We start from the raw sequence: 22,140 nt of genomic DNA, 5'->3' as shown, positions 1-22,140 counted from the left end.
GATCTACTGAGCCGACCTGTGACAGTCTCATTGTCACAGGTCGGCTAGAACTATGAGGTGAGTGGAAATCACTCATCTCATAGTTCTCCTTTAAAAACGGCATGTTGTGTTTACTTGTGTTATCTTTGACTAATATTTAAATTTGTTTGATGATCTGAAACATTAAAGTGTGACAAACGTGCAAAACAATGAAAAATCAGGAAGGGGGCCAACACTTTTTGACACAACTGTATACGTTTTCATTTTAAGTAATTGTCAGGCCTAAATGTGGATTACAACATATTTGCAAAAAAACACCTTGGCAGCGAAAGGGTCTCTGGACATGGCAGTTACCTATGCATCTGTGGTGCTTTTTGACAAGGTGTCTGCAAAGGCCAACAGACGTCCGCCCACTTTGGAAAGTGGGGGTGTTGGTTCATTGCAAAGGGGACTTTTCTGCAAGGTTGGAAGATTTGGGAACTCAGGGGTTGCAGTTAAACTTGGTCACTTCATGGCTTCAGTGGTGGGAGGAGTTTTACCAGTTTGAGGCCTAATCTTTTACTGCCAAGGCAAAAGAATACTTATACCATCAGTGACATCTTTACTAAAGTTGTCTAAAGAAGCACTAAAAATACATTCTCCATCAAAAGGCATATGCAGCAAGTGGTTTTTCCATTGTCGTTCCACAGACGAACATTTTAGCCAAAGAGTTCTTTGTATATTAACAGACAGGAGACTAGACAGACAATATCGACTAATCTGTCTACACTTTAGTGTGATGCAGCAGGCATAAGCTCTAAGTGTTTCTTAACTTAAAGCTCAGTAAGGATAGATGCAGGTTCTTCAGACATATTCTTAGTCCATTCCCTCAATATCTGACAGACTGACATGAGGGCTATGGCAGGTTGCATAGCAGGACCTGTCATGGAGAGCAAGAATGTGAAAAGAGGGAACAGCCCACTTTTTAGTAAAAGTCTTCTTATAGGTATATTGCTCATAAAAATGTTGTGGAGTATAGAATAGCTTATCAGGAGCAGTTCAGTCTTCATACATGGGCCATACAGTATAGGCTGGCACAGGTGCACTCCTCAGGTAAAAACGTATCCAGAACAGATTTGTAGAGCTCCTCATCATAGAGTGAATCTGTAGCAGAAGGGTCAGGGGTTACCACGGTTGCAGGAATGTCCAAGTTTCTGAAAGAGACAGTGTAGAGGCAAGCTTGTTGCCCATGCACTCTGAGTCCGCTATCATAGTAGTGATTTTGTCAATAAAAAAAATCTATTATAGTCAAACTCCTCCCTGCATATGGCAGAGCAGGGGCCACAACTGAGGGAACTAAAAGGAGACTCCGAGCAGATTAGGACAGCAATTCTGTCGGTTTCAGATCCCTGGGACGGATGTTGAAGATCACCAGCACTCCCGTAGTAGCATTAACCCTCGTGCTTATTTATTGAAGTGAAATGTCACAAACATGATATAGCCAACATTTCAGGGCCACGCAGGGTCCCTTCCTCAGAGGAACATAGTGACAATGTTGCCCTGATAAAGGAACCCTACAAGTTTGATACACACCGCACCATCTGTAACCATCGCAGTGAGAGCACCACGGTTGTTCAGGTGAATCATCAGGAATGCTCCCTTTGAGCTTGGGATCAAACATGTTTGTGTTACAACTGAGGCAACTTCTAAACACACCAAGAACCCTTTGATACTTACAAACCAGCTGAAAGCAAAAGAGATATTAAAGGCTGAAGGGGATTGAGTCACTGTACGCAGCAGCAAGAACAAACCAAGAGCTACGTCATGCGGAGCCAGGAAAATACAATGTAGAGGGCAAGTGCAACACACTTGAAAGCACATCAAAACCCAAAAGCAAACATTTAGTATATTGAAGCTTACCAATCCATAGATGTGGTGGCTGCAGAAGGCTTTTTTCCATTATGTTTACCTGGTGTTCCAGCCCGCATGTCTGTTATTTCCCAACTTCCTTTAACAGACCAAGTTGTCCAGCAAAACTGGCAGGTAGAGGGTTGAGACAAACACTGACAAGGGTGCTTACAATGGTCAGCTTTTATTCATTTAGTTAAAAACCCTTATCCCAAAAGAAAAAAAACTTTCTGCTGTAACTGCTTAAAAAGTGTTAGCTGGAGATCAGATTTAATTGGTTAGCCAAGTCCATGTCCATCTCAATCTGCTAGTGCATCCAATGCTATCCTCTCCACAGAGCTGACAATGCTGCTGTCCAAGCGTAACTCCATTGCTCCTTTATAGAATGGAAGTATCCTAATACTGGAAGCGTTACTGACCAGATCAGCAGGTGCAAATACAGAAAAGTAAAAACTAATGCAGTCATCACATTGAAGTACTGGTAAGCTGCAATATATTACACTTTATTCCTTCCTACAGAAACAGACGGAATAGGGAAAAAGAATAGTGGTGACCAGTGAGAGGAAGCAGGATAGTCCACCATGGTAGTAGACCTGGAGAGCAGTCTGACTAACAAGCGCAGAGCCAAGAGACTGGAAAGTGCCTAATGTAGAGCCCATTGTACGACGGTCACATTTCAGTATCTTTACCCCGCTCATGGACCTACTCACGAGGTTTTTTTTTTTTTTTAGGGACTGGATAGCAAAACAAGCTGTTCCAGGGCTCTGGACCTGTAAAGTGCTCTGCTGCTATCAAACCAATATATTAGATGTCTGTGGAGAGCCACAAGCAGAGTCCAGTCCCTGAGGGTGACATTATAGGCAGACCCTGCAATCATCCATCCAGAGGAGTCTGCATACATTCTCCAAAGCAGCAACAGGTATTAGCCAATCTGAATAGGTGCATAAAAGGGAAGGGCTCAGCTTAGCTGCCTTATCTGGAAAATCGTATCTGACATGACCTAGCTTTTCATGTAAACACATTACTTACTAGATTTTCTGTATTATATTTTTTGTATGTCTTTCCTTAAAATGCTGTCAAGGAATGTTAACACAATGAAGTTATGCTTACTGGTCTATAGTTACGGGGTTCTAGTTTTTTTGCCCTTTTTAAACAAAGTTACAGTAGCTGCTGTGCTCCTGTCTTGTGCACCTGCCCAATAATAAATGTTTTTCTCATTACTTAACTTAATTCTGTACACACAGGAGACTGATGAAATTTTGCTTGATTTGTTCTCTCTGCCTATACAAGGAACCATGATTGGGTCACAAGGGCTAATTTTTACAGAGCATTGACACTACTTTTGGTGCATTAGCACAAGCACGTTAACATGTATTGGGTTAAGACAGCCCATTCATTTGAAAAGTCTGCCTAATGCACCAAAAAATGGGGCACGTGCCATTTCTGGCAGCACAACAGACACAAGTGCGTTGCAATTCAAGTCTGTTGGCAAGGTGTGTTGGGGTGCCATTCAGAATGAATGGTACCACATCACACAAAACACATGGAGCCACAATAATGTGAATGGGCCCCCTAAGGTTAGGAGATTCAGCTCTACACTGCTGCTGTATAGTGCAACATGTCAGGAATTAACAAAGACCTTTAAAGTATTAACAAAGACCTTTAAATACGTATTACCTGCATTGCTATAGACCGACACTGGGTTTGGAAAGTGGTATTTCATCAGAAAATAATGTGTACGTGTTATTGTAATCTAAATGAACTTTCAAATGAGTAACAATATTTTTTGTAATCTAGATCCATCTGTTCCCTACTCCTGTATGCAAGTAATTTAAATGAGTTTACATATAAAAAGGAGGACAATTAAAAAAAGTACAGGTAATACCGACATTAGCATTTGAGATGCATCTTTCATGTGATCAGAAGACATTCTGAAGATAGTTATTCTAAAAATACAAAGGTTACTTTTACAGGAATGCTGCTGTATTCACATCTGCCGAGACTGGAGCCATCTCTGTGACGCACACAAGAGTCAGACATTCTTTACATTAGAGAACAGTGTGAGTCAGTGAAGAGTCTGTGACGTATGTTCTTCAGTTGGGTAGGTCAGGGGAACAGGGTGAGTAAAGTTTAAAAGTTCCATTGGGTATATTTTATGCAGGATAAAACAGATACACATTATAAAAGCCCCTTCCAAAAAAAAAACAAGTTTAAAAAAAATAAAATACCACGAGTACACCATAAAGTAGTTATAGATTTTACTGGGTCACATCTAAACCAATGCAAGTCTTTATAATATATGATTAAACTTTATACAATCCCAGACAGCCACAACAATGACACTAAATAAGGCCTTTATATGTATCCACAGTGTTATCCATTCACAATTTGTACTACATATTGTTAAACTGCAGTTGCATTCAAAATTGAAACGTAAAGCCAACCTAAACTGAAAGACAGGCAACTTAGAGAGAGAAAAAAAACCACGATTGCATATATATATATATATATGAAATTTAAAACATTTTTTGTAAACTAAGAAAAAATCCAGATAATTGGTAGAATCATGCAGTTTGTCTGCAAAATATAACAAAAAAAACAAAAACTAAAAAGTTCTGTTAGGGGGGTCTATTAAACAAAATGTTTGAAGAACTCCCGATAATTTTTTTTAACCCTTGCAGTGGGGCTGGCTGTTAAGAGTGCTCTGTCCAGTCTCTCCCCCCCCCTCCACTGCAGCAATAATATGACCGTAGGCTTCCTCATGTCCTATACAGGCATAATACCTGCCTGATGACTCATAGGACCTCAGACTGCTGGAGCGGAGGGGGAGAGAGTCTGGAAGGACCAGTCTAACAGCCATCCGGCTCCAAGCTTTGCGTGAGTATAACTGTTATTTGTGCACCTAGACCAAAACAAGTACTAAACCCTTACAATGTGGGGGTAGCCCCACTGCTAGAGTTAAGAAAAACGTCTTTAAGAGTCAGTGAGGTCTATAGAATGTTGCCTGGTACTGTAAATTAGCATTTAAAAGGATCTGTACCAGTAACGGAGCTGACTGGCCAGTTAGTGGTATTACGGTGGTCCTAGAATTTAAAGAGCATCACCCAAATCAACACATGATGTAGCAGTAGCCTACTGATACATTGGTATTGAGTGAAAAAAAACTGAACTGAAATAACAACCCATTCCTAGCGCCTTGGAAGAGTGAAAAAAAAAAACCTTGGCAAGTTATACAATCAAGCCTAAAAAGAAAAAAAAGGGGCCCACTTTGGAATATGTGGAATCCAGCCCAGTGTATCCAAAGGGGCTGCCTGAAAACCCCCCACTGACCGTAATGAAAGATTTTGGCCAAGGAAGCTTGTTCTGTCAGTTTAGAGTCCAGCGTGCTGTTGCTCAGCAACAGAAAACAAAGATGTAATATTCCCTTTTTAGCACATGTAGAAAGAAGTACAGAACAGCAGCAGCTACAGACGTGGTTGAGTTAGGCTGCACCTTTTGCAAAACTGTCAATTACCTTTTACGAAAATATTGTTTGGATGGCATTGCAAATATGTACACCAGTAAAAAGTGCATTCATATTATTGTGGATACTTCGCGTAAAAAGAATCTGCTTGGATCAAGTCATTTATATGTATATAGTGGTTTATGGTTCAGTGTATGAAATCACAGCTTCTAGTTCAGAATCAGTGCTTCGCGAAGCTGCAGGACTTCCTAGGTGGTAAGGATCCCAGAGAAGCTAAAAAGGAAATGGGTAAAGGTGTTTGGCAACAATATTCTGCCCACTTGATATGCTTTGTATTCCATAAGAGATAGAAAATGGTTTGATCTGGCTTTTTACAAAAGCCCACACAATTCAGAAACTGATCTACTAGTCCCTGGGCACCTGGTAAACAAGAACTATCCTTGTGAATAACAGAGGGGACTTTCACAATCAGTTTGTTGCCATGTAATTACACTGCTCATCTTAGATACAGTACGTATGGATGTGCCATGCTGATATGATGAGCTGCTTCTTTCAAGAGTTCTTGTAAGAAACACACACACAAAAAAAAAAAATATGACACAGATGTAGGTAAAGAACAAAAGCCTGACGGCAGATTAGTGTACTTCCACATTCTAATACTGGTATAAAAACCTTCATTACTGATGTTAAAGGGGCAGCACATCCAGTGACATTTTCCCGTTATGATGCGTTCCTTTAGGACTGCTATTTTTACCCTTGGGACTAGGCAAGCAAAATTATTTGGGTGCATACCATTTTCACATGTGTACACACAGCTTTCTTCACAGCATGCAATAGTATTAAGACTTGTGATGATTGTATTGTACACCTGACTGCATGGTAATAAAGGGTAACTCCTCTATGTGCTGAAAATGGGGAAAGCAACTGTAGTATGTAGAAGACTTCCCACTATAAAGTACCATGTTGATAATTTCCTTGTCATTGTAACCTTCTCTAAGTCTATAGGAAATTTCAGACGCAGGTTATCAACTAGCAGATAGGGGAACCTGAGGTATCTGCTTGTTTGTATAAAGCCGAGCTTCCCTTCTAAGCAGTACCAATGTCATCTAGTACTCTCAGCTTCTGCAACTTTTTTTAAATTAATTTATAACCTCTGCAAGTGTACCTTAGCGTGATCAGTGGCAGCACATACGGGGTCTAATCTGTAACACTGTACAGGAGACTGAGAAAAAAAAATATAGTAAAATCTTCTAGACATGCTATCCCCTTAAACAAATCATTACCTGTACATCTGTTAAGGCAACCAACTTAACTTGCAAAACAGACCTTCAGGTTTGAATAGGACCTTTTTATGGCTCACAGTCCGGCAAAACAAAAAGAGAAACATGGTCGGTCAAACTCTCTGGTGGCCGGCAAGAGCTGCAATGCACTGCTGTGAAAGTTGGCGCAAACCTTCCTTGCCGCAGGGAGAGATTGTTGTTACCAAGTAGAACTTTACAAATTTACAAGCTCTTGCGTGACAAACTGTTTTAACCGTTCAAGGTATTGTCCATACAGTTCCACATCATTGTGTCCAGCTCCTTCCACCCACAGGGGCTCCACTGGCCTTTGGCAACGCTCGAACAGTGCCAGGCCATGAGAAAAGTCAATAACTTCATCTTCTGTGCCATGGATAATCAGCACTGGAGATGTGATCTTGGAGATTTTATCAATGCTGTAAGGAAACATAAAGGGCATTACACTAACAGCTATGCCAAATAATAATAATGCATTACAAAACCAAAGTTCATGCTGTAGGCTCTGGCAATTACTAAATCAGATTATGTTGTCTCTTCCCCCACTGCACACATTATTCTGAGATGCTGTGTACAGGCTGCCAATATGCAAGCCAAGTTCTAAGACTAATAAATGCTGAGCATACCATTAGTCCCAAAGGGGAAGTACGCTGTGCTTGCACTGCACCATATACATGTACTTGTGGCAATTGTGCAAGGAAAACTAAAAAACCAACAAGAAATCATTGTTTTTGAACAAGCTACACTTGGTTACTGTATTACTGCACATCCGTGTTTTTGGTAAACTTGAGGCTTAAAAAGGACAACTGTACCTGTGGTACAACTGTCCTCTACAATTAAGGCTCAAGCCCAAGGATATCAGACTGTTGCCTTGTGAAAGCATGGTGTATTATGACCATTTGGACTGCTGTCACTACTTTTATTACACGTTACTCTTGATTTAATAAAAATGCAAGGTTAGTTGGTAAATGCTGCAAAGTATCTTCTTTATGTCACAAGTATTCTGTAAACTCTCACCAAGAAAATGGGTATTCTTGGTTGGATGATAGCAAGAGCAGGTTTAAGTGTTACCATTAACAAGGCTTGGCAGGTTCAGGAGAAAGCAGCCAATGTGCTCCTTAAAAAAAGATAAAAGGGGTCACATTTGCTCGGCAAGAACATCCAGCCAATGAGCTCCATAAATAAGATATGAGGATCACATTTGCCCCGGAAGAACATCCAGCCAATGAGCTCCATAAATAAGATATGAGGATCACATTTGCCCTGCAAGAACATCCAGTCAGGTAACAGAAGCAAGGTAAGGGTAAATCACACATTACTTACTTGGGGAATGCATCAAAACAGTACGTTTTCTTGGTGTCAGGAAAAGCTACCCTCATCCCAGAGGTAAGGGGAGAATGTAGAATCACAGCAGCACTTTCATATCGAGCAGCCAGATCCACAGAGGGGACAGTTCCTATGCTCTGGCCATAGATGATCACATGCTCTGGGCGTATACCATACCTATAAGGAAAGGTTATTAAGTTGTATTTAGATCTGCTAGCAGCTTAGAAATGATATTGTAAAGAGAACCATATAATAAACACAAATTAAAGTATTAAGCACTTAATCAAACATGCAGGTAAAGCTATACAAGGAGTATGGCCTCTCTAGTCAGCACTTCAAATTTTAAATCATTCTTATTCCTATTACCACCTGTTATAAAAAGCCTGGTGATTACACAGCGCTGGATGCAAACTACTAGGGATGCACTGATACTAGTACCGGTAACGATACAGAGTATTTGGGCGAGTATTCTTACACATACAAGTGAATGACACATACAAGTTACACATACAAGTGAATGAATCAGAGCGAGTCATCCCTTATCAAGCAGCTCTGTCCAAAGTTTCAATTAGATAGAGAGACTCAAAGCAGGCAGCTTTTGCTGCGATATCTGACTGGCTAACCCATATTGGTCTGGGAATACTCGGGTTTTGTATTTGTACAAAAAAAAAAAAACAACCCCAGAAGACTGTTTAATAGGGATGCACCGATACTAATATTGGTGGCGATACCGAGTACTTCCTGTATCAGGAAGCCAGGCAGCACGTCATTACACGCTGCCCGGCTTTCTGAGTGGCCGGGAAGCCATCTCCATGCTCCCTCGTCACTTGTGACGAGGAAGCATGGAGCCAACTTCGCGGCCAATCAGGAAGCTGGGCGCCGTGTAATGACGCAGCACCCCACTTTCTGATTGGCCGGGAAGCCGGCTTCATGCTCCCGCCTCATCTCATGACGAGGGAGCATGGAGCCAGTTTCCCAGCCAATCAGGAAGCAGGGCGCCACGTCATTACACGGTGCCCGGCTTCCATGATTGGCCAACAAGCAGGCTCCATGCTTTCTTGTCACTAAGCATGGGACGGCTTCCTTGTTAATCGGGAAACCGGGTGGCGAGTCATCACACGCCGCCTGGCTTCCTGAATGGGACTTCCGGTACTCGGTATTTGGTATCGGCGAGTACCGGGAAAAAAAAGTATCGGTGCATCCCTACGGTAACAGGTATGAGTGATCAATTTAGAAACTTAAACAAAATGAAAAAAATGACCCCAAACCATTCCCCTAATTAAACAGAATAATTTTATCATACCACAGTTGCAAGGCTTGCTGGATAGCATTAATAGTTTGAGTATATTTTTTGTCCAGCAGCCTGTAATGGTTTGTATTCGTTCTGGATTTCGCCAAATAATTCATCTGCAAGCTGTACAGAAACCCTTTGAAACAATAAAGAAACCCCTTCCTTTACTTTCATCTGCATCCAGAGAATAGTGGGGAGTCGTGTGCATCAAATAACACAAGCCATGTATGTACTTAGTTCTACCAACAGAAAATGCTCTAATGGCTTCATTAGTAAAACAATATGACTTTAGTAAGCTGAATGAAGAACAAAGTCCCTTGGGAACCTTTTTTTCCTTAGAAAAATAATTAAATTACCCACGGAGTTCTTTTTATCAGCTTTATGTTTTATTTATTTTTAAACAGTATGATATGTTACATGGGATTTGGGACCGAATACATCTAAAACCAATGCTTGTACCTGGACACAAATTGTATCCATCCTGAGCCGCAGGTAATCATTCCATTTACGATAACATGCGGACAACCATTGACAGATGCAGCCGTTGTCCGCCTATCATTCACTTGGCGCATCTGTGCGGACCCACCTGCGATTCCTGCTGCAATGATCCTCAGCCAAAGCGAATAGTCCCATGTGAATGAGGCCTTAAGGGATTCGTCAGTCACAAATTATGTTCTGGAGAGCATTTGGGCTTTTTGCAAAGTTCATAATTAACAGGACCTAGCACATTTGAGTACAGGGAGATTTCTCCATGCTCACTGTTCTGGAGACATATGTCCGACATATGGCAACTAGGGATGTTCAGATACCAAGTACCGTACTATAAATATATAATTTCCATTCATAATCTCATGTAATAAAACAGCGATGCACAAATCCCAGAAGCCCCGTAGCCAATGCTCCTTTAAAAATGCCTCCCAACTTGAGTTTGTCTCTAGTCTAGTCTTTCAATGTTTCCTAAAATATAAAATCATACAGTATAATAAAAAATGCAATTGAATATATTATGCTAGGGCCTTCTCCGCTCCAACCCCGGTAGTTCTGGTGAAAATGCCAAGTATCTGCACATCCCTAAATTGGAGAACCTTGTTTTGATACTGAAAAAGTTAACATAGTAGCTTGTTTAAGGTGTATGTAAAGCCTCATAATGAACTTCTATTTGTTCCCTAAATATAGCATTGAAAGTGTTTTGTTATATCAGTTTGATACGTGTAAAAAAGTTCCGGCTGATTTTGCCAGAAACCTTGTGAACTGATAAGGTTGTGGGCTCTCCGATTGCGCACAAGGAGGAGATTAGAAAGGGGAAGACGATGGAGAGGGCTGTGTTCTTTGTAATCCATCAGAATGTAGGTAGGCAGAGCTGACACTACATGTTTTGGAATGAAAATTCATTGGGGGGGGGGGGGCATTTATCAAAACTGGAGCAGACAGAATCCAGAGCAACTGCCCGTGCAACCAATCAGCTTATCTCTTCAATTTGTACAGGTAAACTTTGAAAATGTTGGCATTGGCAGCGGAGAGAAGGTGAACATAGGAGAGAAGTCCAAGAGACTCTGTTCAAGGTTTTAGGATGTAGCTCCTACATTTAAAATCTTGAAGTGGCAAGTTCACTTCTAGAGATTAGCCAAGTTCTTGCTAATCTCTAAAATTCACAGGGTCTAGTGCATTGTATACTGTAGTGCTGTAGCGGAGCCCTCTCTTTACGTCTCCCTATGCTCAGGGTGGGATTGTAAAGTCCAAGCCTCATGTAGGATATGCCATTTTGTTTTTATGTTGAATGCTTTCAGGTCCACTGGCAATGATGTCAGCCCCTCAGAAATGCTGCATTAGAAGGTGGAGTGTAAAATTCACTCCCTTCCATATTCTCGATCATCATGCCTCCTTGTTGCTTAAAAATTCTAGCCTAAGCAAATGTTGTCAGGCATTGGGCAGGTTGCATTTCGGTGTATTGTTAGTTTTTTTTTTTTTTTTAACGGAGTTTCTGACAATTATAGACGCATATAGAAGCTGTTGTACTTGCCAAAAAATTTCCAGTTTTGTTCTACCAGATAGCACAGCCAGGTTGGTGACCTGTTTTTCTCTACTGCCGTTAAATACAACTTCACCACCTCTCTGCCCTCAGCATGTGACAGTGAAGAGCAGACTGGTGAGGTCATCTGTCCCCTCACACCTCCAGTCAGCATTTACCTTGTCATGGAAAATGGAAGTCTGATGCTGATGGGAGAATTTGTACAAGTTCATAAGGTGTATACCAGTAGAAAAGCAAAAGTAGTTAACTCTAAAAGGTGCCCTTACACCTGATGATTATCGTACGATAATCACGGGTGATCCCACGATCGTACGATAATCTTAAGGTTGCTTGGCAGCGTGCGACCGCATTTACTGTACGGCCGCACGATTTTCGTATAACGAGCACGTTAGAAGACCCGCCGAAAATCGTACGATTTTCGGTGGATTGGTAGCGCGATCGCAAGACGAAAGCCGCCCGGCCCGAGGTGCGCAAGCGCACACTGCCCGCTCACCATTGCAATCATCTGCAAGCCCTCCCCTCAGCGGGGAGGACTTGCAATGATCGCAAGTACGATCTGCCAGTCCAAGATGGGCAGGTCGTACAAACTTTTAATTACCTTACAACCATCGCATAACGAAAGTCGTGCGATGGTAGTAAGGTGTATGGGCACCTAACCAGGCAGAGGTACTGCATGAAGTTTTCTCAAGTACTTAAAAGGAGAACTATGGGGTTAAGTCTTTTCCCCATAGTTCTCCTTAGGGTAACGGGAGGACATAAACTAGCGTCCTCCCGTAACCCTAGGCTCAGTATACAGCAAGCTGTAGCGAGCTGTATACTGAGACGCCACAGTATACCGCGAGCAGCTGCTCGCGGTATACTGAGACGCAGCAGCGGATCCCGACAATTGTGCCGGGATCCGCCCAGCTGCGTGACTGACAGCTGGGTCTGCCTATCTAGAGGCAGAGCCAGCTGTACCCGCCCCCTCCCCCGTCCATTCCGCCAGTCAGCGCTGACGGATCGGGGAGGGGGGGAATCCAGCCCCTCTCTTGTCACGGCAGAGAGCCGTGACAGGATCGAGAGGTGAGTGAACGCCGGTATGTGTTCGCTCAACTCCCGATCTACTGAGCCTACCTGTGACAGTCTCATTGTCACAGGTCGGCTAGAACTATGAGGTGAGTGGAAATCACTCATCTCATAGTTCTCCTTTAAACGTCACATAAACTGCTGATGGAGAAACCGATCTGCAGTAATGATCACAAATGTATGCATCATGCCAGTCCTATGATGTACACCACACTTTTCACAACCTTGCAGAATGTATTCAAATACCGAGTCAGCACTTAATGCTTCCGAAGTCCTGAGTCACTTCTCTGTAAGCGTACAGAAATGGGAGGAACACAATAATTACACTCCAGACACCTGGAATTCATTAACTTCCTGTCCCACAAAGCATTTATACATGCCATTACTAGGACTTTTTTTTTGATCCAGTCTTACTTTTACAAAGCAAAAGAACATGCAGTCATTTAAGCATTTTGGGGATCCGTACAATACAGTGAATTCACATCAGAACAAGCACACGTGCCTGATTTTAAACAGTATTACAAAGCAGCTCAATTAGTTAGGCTCCTAGACTGGACGTTCAATGCCTCCCATAAAGGATGGGTGACATTAGAAGTAGACTTGAGTAATACCCACCTCTCAGAATGTATCTGGACTCCACCATATACGCGGACACTGTCCCCTCTGACTTCCCCCCTCACTCTCGCCACACTTACAACATGGGATCGCCTACATAAAGCTCATGACTGGCCATACAATTCAGTTTTATTACCATTATAAAAAAAAAAAAAAACAAGCACACGTTTCTGTTCACTGAGGAGTGTTGTGTTAAGGCAATCACTTCGTTTTGAATGGGACCTCAACATGCCCCAACACAAAGCAAGTCACACCTGCACTATCTTTGGCAACATGGTGCACCACAACGCACAGAGCAGTCACATATGTTTAGGGGGGCTATAGTGGGGGCTGAGTTTTGTTTTACTGGGACAAGAATAAATGGCAATGCAGTGCATTATTCTATATTGTTGTAACATGCATTAAAACCCAGCTGTTTGTACATTATTGCAACAGATATGGTGTGAATGAGCCCTTTTTACATTTCATCTTGAAAAAAATAAAATAAAAACCTGGAGCAGGCAAGCTCAGTGTTTAAGGAGTGCCTCAATTATTCGTGTGTTCATTAGACATCCCAGATGCCATACTCATCAATGTGGATTGTCTTTCAAATTGGAGATACCGCACCAAGCTCACCCTATGAATCTGAAGCTGCCATGTAAGGACATGCACTACCTGACACATTTAGCATTCCTAGGAAGTAGATACGGTCTTGACTCATACAGGAAATACAAACTATAGGTTATAATTACTTGCCAGAATTCCCCAAACAAGAGGGAACATTTTAAAGCACATCTCCAGCCATATTTAAGAAGATACAGACTTCAGGAGAGTCAGGAACACCTAAAATGTGGACTGAAACACCCATTACTTGTAAAAGGCAGACAGGCACGATGCCCATGAGAGATCAGTAGATTATTTTGTTTTGTATTCAGCGGGGGAAGCCGCCAGAATTTCCCATCATTTGCAACTACTTTATTCTTTTCATCAATCACTTGAGGGACCATATGAGAATGGAAACCCCCACACATACAATGATACCCTTAGAGGTTTTAACCCTTCCCCCAAGCCTGATTTGTAGTTTCACCACAGCTGGAGGGCCGGAGTTTGGCCATCCCAGGTCTAGCCCTTTCCCACTATCCAAACCCAACGAAAAAAATGTTGCCAAGGGATCCAATTTTCGGAGATGTGCCACAACTTGCAGGCTGTGCATTCCTCCTACCTCTACAGTGAACAAACCGTAAATCCATAGCACAGAATCACTAACCTTGTTCTAAGAGCGATCCAAGCAGCATCAATATCAGCATACAAGTTCTTCTCTGATGGCTTTCCAGAGCTTGACCCATATCCAGAATAATCATAAGAGAATATGTTACAATTGATCCTAGAGCCAAGTCCTATATAAAAGCTGCTCATCTGGCCCAAATCTACAGCATTTCCATGAGAAAACAGCAGTGTGTACTTAGCGTTGGGAGAGCAGCGTACAAACATGCAGGCAATGCGGTTTCCACGGCTGGTTCTAGTCATGAAACACTCTATAGCGTCTTTTTCTCGGGCAGAATATTGCCAGTCCGCTCGTTCTGCCAAATGAAGAGTCCAGCGGCTGCCACTCTCATCACATATGAGAGTGTAAGTTGGATCAGGAGGTAAGAAGGCAAGTTTGGAGGCGATTTTCCCTGGACATGGTGGGCAGCAAAAGAGGCAGCACAACTCGCTGAATGAAAGATTATTCATGTTGGTTTCTGGGAAGAGAAAATACATCAATTATTACATTATTCAGCGATTATTAAAGTCACAGTATCATTTATAACAGGAAAGGTGGTTCCTAAAAGACCACTAAACATTCATGAAGAGATCTTTGCTGAAAAAAAACCGGCAGATGGTTTATTTCAAGAGGAATTTACTAGTCCCCGATGGCCAGGAAAAATGTTTGTACTGGTGACAGCGAATGCAACCATGTAATGGAAAAATAAAAAAAAACTTTATTCCAGCACAACACAACAGAAATTCATTTCTCAGACCAGAGTGCTTTGTTCAACTCCATAAACATTTCCTCTTTCTTCTGAACAGAGCATCACAGTGCATGCAGATAGAAAATGAGAAAAAGTTAGCCATTACATGAAAGCAGAAGTCCCGCTACAGCAATCTGACAGGTCCCTGCCTCGCCATGTGTGTTGCCTGTTGGACGTCTATAGAAAAACCAATGCTCTTACACAAAAACCGCAGTCATTATCTGCAGCCTCCTGCTGGGCATAGGACTTTTCTTTCTGCACATTCAAAAAAAAAGAAAGAGCAAAACTCTCAAGCCATGAGCTAGCAAATGTTCGTAGGAACATTCGATAATGCCAGAGATTTAACAAATTTTAATTAGAAATTTTGTTTGGTATTGACATTCGATTCTGGAACGTAAGGAGGTTCTCAAATGAAAACCATTCACTGTTAGAATTTTATTTGAGAAAAATTTTCCATCCTCCTCCTACAATTTTTTCCCCCATCAGTATAGTCAAAAACAGTCATACACTCACTGGCCGCTTTATTAGGTGAACCTCTTCAACTGCTCGTTAACACAAATATCTAATCAGCCAATCGCATGGCAATAACTCAATACATTTAGGCATGTAGACATGGTCAAGATGGTCTGCTGAAGTCCAAACCGAGCATCAGAATGGGGAAGAAAGGGGATTTAAGTGACTTTGAACATAGCATGGTTGTTGGTGCCAGACTCGTCTGAGTATTTCAGCAACTGCTGATATACTGGGATTTTCACGCACAACCATCTCTAAGGTTTACAGTGAATGGTCTAAAAAAGAGAAAATATCCAGTGAGCAAGAATACCTCGCCAATGCCGAGGTCAGAGGAGAATGGGCAGACTGGTTCGAGCTGATAGAAAGGCAACAGTAACTGAAATAACCACATGTTACAACCAAGGTATGCAGAATACCATCTCTGAACGCACAATATGTCGACCCTTGAAGCAGATGGGCTACAGCCAGAGAAGTGCAACTGAGGCTACACCAGAATTGTAAAATAGAATAAAAAAACGTTGCTTGTTCTGATGAATCTCGATTTCTGTTGAGACATTTGGATGGTCGGTTCAGAATTTGATGTAAACATGAAAGCATGGATCTACCCTGCCTTGTATCAATGGTTCAGTCTGGAGGAGCTTCACATCATGGATGTACAACCAACAAATCTGAACAACTGTGTGATGCCATGTCAGTATGGACCAAACTCTGAGGAATGTTTCCATCATCTTGTTGAATCAAATGCCACAAAGAATTAAAGCAGTTCTGAAGACAAAAGGGGGTCCAACCCAGTACTAGCAAACTGTACCTAATAAAGTGGCCGGTGAGTGTAGATGTGACACCATTAACTACTATATAACTGAAACAAACATTCCAAAAATAAACTTTTTCAAATATAGTTCTACTATTGTTTTGATATGTAGAACTTCTACAGTTGGGCTTCAATGGATAAGGCTACCTAAAACAGACCTATGTCTTTGCTGCCCCCACGATCATCACTATATGGCCCACTGGATCCTAAGGTTAGTCACAATCGGGGATGGAGAGGCAAAAAAAAAAAAAGGAGAAGTACACCTTTAAACACCATCCTTGAACGCCTACACTCATTTTCATGATTGCAAGGATGAAAGTTGATCAGTTTCAGAGCCCAAGACCACCTGAGTGGTCACAGCAGGAGGCTAGAAATGTTTATAGTCATTTGTGCCATGAACATAATCAAGGATTTTCAGGCTTTTTTTCTGTAAAACAACAAGGATTAGTGGCATAAAATCCCAGTTAGAACTATTTTAATGCTAGGTTGCAACACCAAAATGTGGAAAAGTCCAAGCACATTGGATACAAAATCTAGCCCTGTTTATTTACAGGAAAACTGGTTACGTTGCTTAGGAACTCTTCCTCTGGTATTAAACACAACCTAAAAGATGGGCATAATTCTATTAGGAATCCATTTTTTGTGGATGGTCTTTTAGGGATGCACAGATACTTTTCGAATACCAGTGCAGATACTTGGCATTTTCATGAGAACTACCAGGGTTGCAGCGGGGACCTGGCTTTGGTGCTCCACCACTGTCCTGAAATCATTAGTCTGTATTGTTTTAGAAAAACTGTCACATGACAATAAACAAAAATGTATCAGTACTCATACTTGTAAGTACTCGGCAAGTACCAGTACTCGTACTCGCAAAACTGGTATCTGTGCATCCCTTTATTTATATTTATAAAATCAAAATCGTACATTAAAACAGACATGTACAAATCCCAGGAGCTCCGTGTGCTCCTTAAAAATGACAGCTGCCTCCTAATTTTTGAATTTTTCTCTAGTCTAGTCTTGGAGCTCAAGTATCGGTACATGTACTCGTACTGTACTTGGTATCTGTGCAACCCTAGTCTTCATTATACAAGCCATATAAAAACAGCAGTATGATGAATGATCTATTTGTCAGGATGCTATTGGAAGAAGGATTTATTTCATATTCATAGCCGACTCCCTACCAAATAGAGGGATTCCTGTAGAAATCATTTTATATGACCATGTTATTTATTCAAAAGGCAGTTAAATAAAATTATAAATAATTTAATGGACTGCTTCCAAAATTGATTGAGTCTGAGCTTGGCCGCTTCTACGGAATAACGTAATGGTGAAACGGTTTACAATGGAACACAATTCAGACACCTTTCCTACCTAGACGAGACATGCATTTCTTTAACACAGTGTGATTCTAAAGTGCTGCAGCTCTAAATTTAACAAGGTGCAGATCTATGAAAAACAGCTTTGTTCCGAGCCCTAGTTAATATGTGGGGTTGGCCTAGCTCAGCAGAGGCATGGTTACCATGGCCACTGAGGAGTCTGCTTTCATTTGTAGTTTAAACATTGTGCAGACCAAATTCCACAGATTATAGAAATAAAAATAGAATAGCAAACACTTCTCTGTCATTTGTACTAAGGTAGCCTGATTGCATAAAAAACAGGTCTTGCATGCCAAAATTCTTCAGTGCACACTTGGGAAACCTTGGTAAAGCTAGGGATTTTAGGGAAAACCAAGCCAAATCTGCTGCACCATGCTCAAGGGGGAAAAAGAAAAAAAAAAAAAAAAGGAGTACAGCTCAGATACTGTGAACATATACAGCATTAAAGTTGACCTTTACCCCCTTTGACTAAAAATCACCTACAGCTACACCTCTTCATGCGGATATGAAATCATCTTATATTAGCTAAACAGTTTTAGTTACTTTTTTTTCTACTTCCTGTTCACAAATGATGTAATTGTACACAAGCACTGCATCCTGGGATTGCCTCGTCATCAGCAGAGCATTGCTGGGGAATCTCATCTGTAATCTCATGGAAAGGCATTTTCCTCCCCTGAGATGATGTGCATAGTAACATGTCCTAGTCACATGTGCCAGAGATCCAGGGAGTAAAGGGAGACATTCATCTGCCTTTAGTAAAAATGGCCACTCTGAGAAGAATGGGGAGGAAAAGAAAAAAGATAAGGAATACAAATAATAAAAAGCCTCCAATTATCTAGAAGTATGTGTTTGTAGATTGTCGTTAAACATTTCTAAATGTGCCTTTGTTATTTTGAAGATAGGAGTAAAGTTCCTCTTTAAAAGGACATCTCTGGGCAAACCAAAAATCTAGGTAGACCCCTGCAAGGGTTAAGTGTTCTTTTACATCAAGGGGCTAGAGTGCAGCAGATTTACTTACCTGATGCCTGCTTTCTCCTGGCAGTCAGCATCCTCTTCTTCTCCCCTCCAGCTGGTGAAATGTCCCTCGGAATTCTCAAGTCTATTGCAGGTCAATGGAAGTTGCAATAGAGGTGATGGCATTACCGGTCCTTAGGCTGCTAGAGCCCAGGCAAAAAGAGGCTGGGGGAGTGATCAAGCAATTCTCAGGGAGTTGGCAAGAGCGGGAATCAGGTAAGTAAATTTGCTTTACTTCATGAATAAGTACTTAACCCTTGTAGTGCGGGGTAGCTCCACTGCAAGGGTACGTCCTTTGTTTGCCTGGAGACAGACTTTAATAACAGTCAGCTGTACCTATACCTCAGAACAGTGGATATTCCAGGAGGAATATTTTTTTGTTTATAAATGATGCAAACATGAACTGGAATATATATAAAAAAACATAGGGTAGCTTTTAGGAGTTAAAACTTACATGTTATAATCTAAACTCCAACAGTCTGAGTAAACCATCCATTTAATCTGCATGTGCCTGGCATGCATGTCTCTCCCTCCAGTAAAACATCATGGGTACCTATTGGGCTTGACACAGAGGGGGAATTATTTATCTAAAAAAAAAAAAAAAAAAAAAAAAGCCTACAGACAGACAATGTTGTCTTATTAAAAATGCAGCACTGCAGACCATCCTGTAAACCTGCCAAACATTTACCCCAGATCATTTGTGGAACGCTATAACAAATAATGATGAGTAAATATTCTGCTCTGAACACCTGGAGTATTTTCTGTTTTCCCCGAGTTCAAAGTCAGTTATTGTAACACAATACCTACCTTGCCAAAATCTACTGTTCAGTCTACTTTGGCATAGGTCTATATGTTAGTACTTATATGTGGCTACGTGTTGGCACCCATTCCTTTCCATTAATTATGGAGAAGGCCATGTTTTTACTTTAACATTTGACTTTTGTAGGTCCTTGCAATACACAGTTGTTAGTAAATTGATCAGTCAGATTAAGAACCTTCCCTACATAACCTTTCACCAATTCACACCTTTTCTAAGCTGTTCCAAATGCAGATCATGCGCTCTTGAAAAATAAATCCTTAATTAGTTAATACGCCAATTCTGGCTATAGATGACACTTACTATGAAGCAAAATAATGAGTGGGTGGTGTAAACTATTATTTCACCCAGAGCACATCTGCTCAGATTACACATAACAAAAGCTGTACAATAAAAAAAAAAAAAGGAAGGGCAAAACAAAGTGCTCTCTTGGAAACCATTGTGCTTCAAATTAACTAGTTCCAACTTAGGGTCAAACATACAGTTGCATAGCTAGCAGTGAGTCACTTGAGCGCTCAATAAGTCACAATACTTGAAGAAATTAAAAGAAATCTAAAAATGTAATGGGGTGTGGGTGAGGGGGGTAGCCCCACTGCAAGGGTTAACTGCGCGTTTTGGTCTAGGGGCTAAATTAAAGAATATATATTCATCTGATCCTCAGTCGTGCAGCAATCAGTGCTCGCCTCCCTCCATCCACTCTGGCGGTCGAATGTTCCTCAGTGTCCTCACATCTAATGTAGCTGTATTGGACCTGATGTCATGGCTCCTTAGACCGATGGAGCCCAGGGAAGAATAGGCTGTGGGAACCAGTCTAACAGCCAAGTGGAATTGAAGATCAGGCGAGTACATTTTCTTTATTTTAGCCCCTAGACCAAAACAAGGATTTAACCCATGCAGTAAAGGGGTCGCCCCACTGCAAGGGTTAACTTTTAGATTATGCAAGAGGTCTTCCTATAAAGAGAAGGATTGGGCATATCTGCAAATGTATGCTCAAAGGTTCATTGTGTAGCAAACCAAATTATTATTGTTATGGCCTAAACCACAATGCAGTAGCAGACATTTTAGCATCAAATTTAGCTTAAAGTGACATTAACGTCACAAATGTGTCCCCTCCCCGCCATGCTGCTTTAAGGACTTGCCTTAAATAATGCCTCTTTTTCCGATCAACTTGTTCCTTCCGCTTGTACTCAGCAGTCTCTCCAGCAATGGTGCCGGTCTCTGATCCAGAGCAGACTCCTTGTGTCCCACGGCGTCTGTCCAATGTGGACGCTAACGGCTGCGTGTATTCACCCACAGCGAGTCTCTTCTCTTCGCCGAAGATCTCTACTGTGCATAGGCCTGCCCCCATGATCCTGCTCGGCTGTTAGAGAAGCTTCAGATCTTCAGAGGGAGACTGGTAACTTTATTTTTTGAAATGTTTTTGCATATTTCTACTGCTTGCTAGTGGATGCCCATTCAATTAGATCTAGCTGCCCATAGACTAACAGAAAAGTCTGTGTGAAAGGGCTCTAAATACAGCATTTTAGCAAGGAGGAGGAGGGCCTTGCTTGGGTCGCAAATGTTGCTTTAAGATATTTCAACAATAAGCAACGTTTTACAGCCAATAGTGTGTTATCCAAGGAACCCAAATCTAGATTTTCAGCAGATTTTGGGTGCTTTTTTGAACTGATAAAATGGGAGAGGAAAAGTTGATTTATAACGAGAAGTAATGTGCTAGGGGAAAAATATCTACTGAAGATAAAAATGGCATCATGCCAGGTAAAGCACGTTACCCAATATTAATGGTTTTCCTGGCTCTGTCTCTTGCAAAGGGTTAGATCAATGAATGTAATGTGTATCACAGACTCTGCAAATAATTGCCGCTTACAAGAGAGCTCAGTTACAGCACTGAACTGCAGGAACACAACTGTATTTCCTGCAGATTTTGTACCTATATTTGGAGTATGATTTCATTGCTTGGGTGCGGGAAGAAATAGAGAAAAAAAAAAAAAAAGCATCAATGCAGTGCATTATGATGATACCCCACAACTTCCATTCAAAGCCCTTTATAGAGCTTGCACATTGCTTTTGCATTACATCTACATATGGACAGATATGCCTTGGGTGTCCTAGATAGTAAGTGTTGCACATGCTTTACAACAGAGATTATCACATGGCATACCAGTATTAGCAAGTTTAGTACAAAAGGTGTTTCTCTCCCCCACACATACACAACATCCTGTATAACAGAGGAGGTCACACTTCTTGCACACAGTCATCTTTACACCCTCTCGGAGTATATAACACTTCTTTCTCTGCATTACTCTTCCCATTTTTTCACGTTATATTTTAAGTCTTCCTGTGTAACATCCTCTCTCTTGGTTGTCATCTACAATAGTGCACTTGCCTACACCATGGACCCTTCTACAAATCATTGGATGTGTAGTCAATACTTTCTGACCTATGCACCCATTTTCTTTATCCTCTTGCCTTCTTTGCCTGTCTCCAGCTGATGTTTTCTCAAGGGTTCCTCTTGTGTGCCCTGTACACCCTGCCAAAGTCCTTGATGCCTCTGCTCCCTTAGTAATTGTTCAAACCATTGCTATTCAAGCGCCATGTGCTTACTTACAATACAGGTTATGGAAAAAAAAAAGAAAAAAGGAAGAAGAATATAAAAAAGGTGGGGGGG

General features: G+C 41.4%; 1 protein-coding gene across 2 annotated transcripts in view; it reads right to left on the bottom strand.

Annotated features, from left to right (window-relative positions):
* Positions 1–6,512: 6,512 nt before the first annotated feature.
* Positions 6,513–22,140, bottom strand: part of ABHD17B (abhydrolase domain containing 17B) — a 33,788-nt gene continuing 18,160 nt past the window's right edge. Inside the window, exons 2-4 of one of the 2 annotated variants that reach the window (XM_018562270.1) lie at positions 14,197–14,671; positions 7,948–8,127; positions 6,513–7,043 (exon numbers count right to left, since the gene is read on the bottom strand). In XM_018562270.1, the coding sequence (XP_018417772.1) occupies positions 6,824–7,043; positions 7,948–8,127; positions 14,197–14,663 (867 nt within the window). In that variant the 5' untranslated portion in view covers positions 14,664–14,671 and the 3' untranslated portion in view covers positions 6,513–6,823. Of the gene's footprint in view, positions 7,044–7,947; positions 8,128–14,196; positions 14,674–22,140 lie in introns of those variants that run through there. The other variant, XM_018562271.1, reaches the window with a different exon arrangement.

Source organism: Nanorana parkeri, unplaced genomic scaffold, assembly GCF_000935625.1.
Source record: "Nanorana parkeri isolate BGI_ZX_2015 unplaced genomic scaffold, ASM93562v1 scaffold569, whole genome shotgun sequence".
Lineage (NCBI taxonomy): Eukaryota > Metazoa > Chordata > Amphibia > Anura > Dicroglossidae > Nanorana > Nanorana parkeri.
Note: the sequence above shows the minus strand (reverse complement) of the source record. Positions and strands in the feature narration are given on the sequence as shown.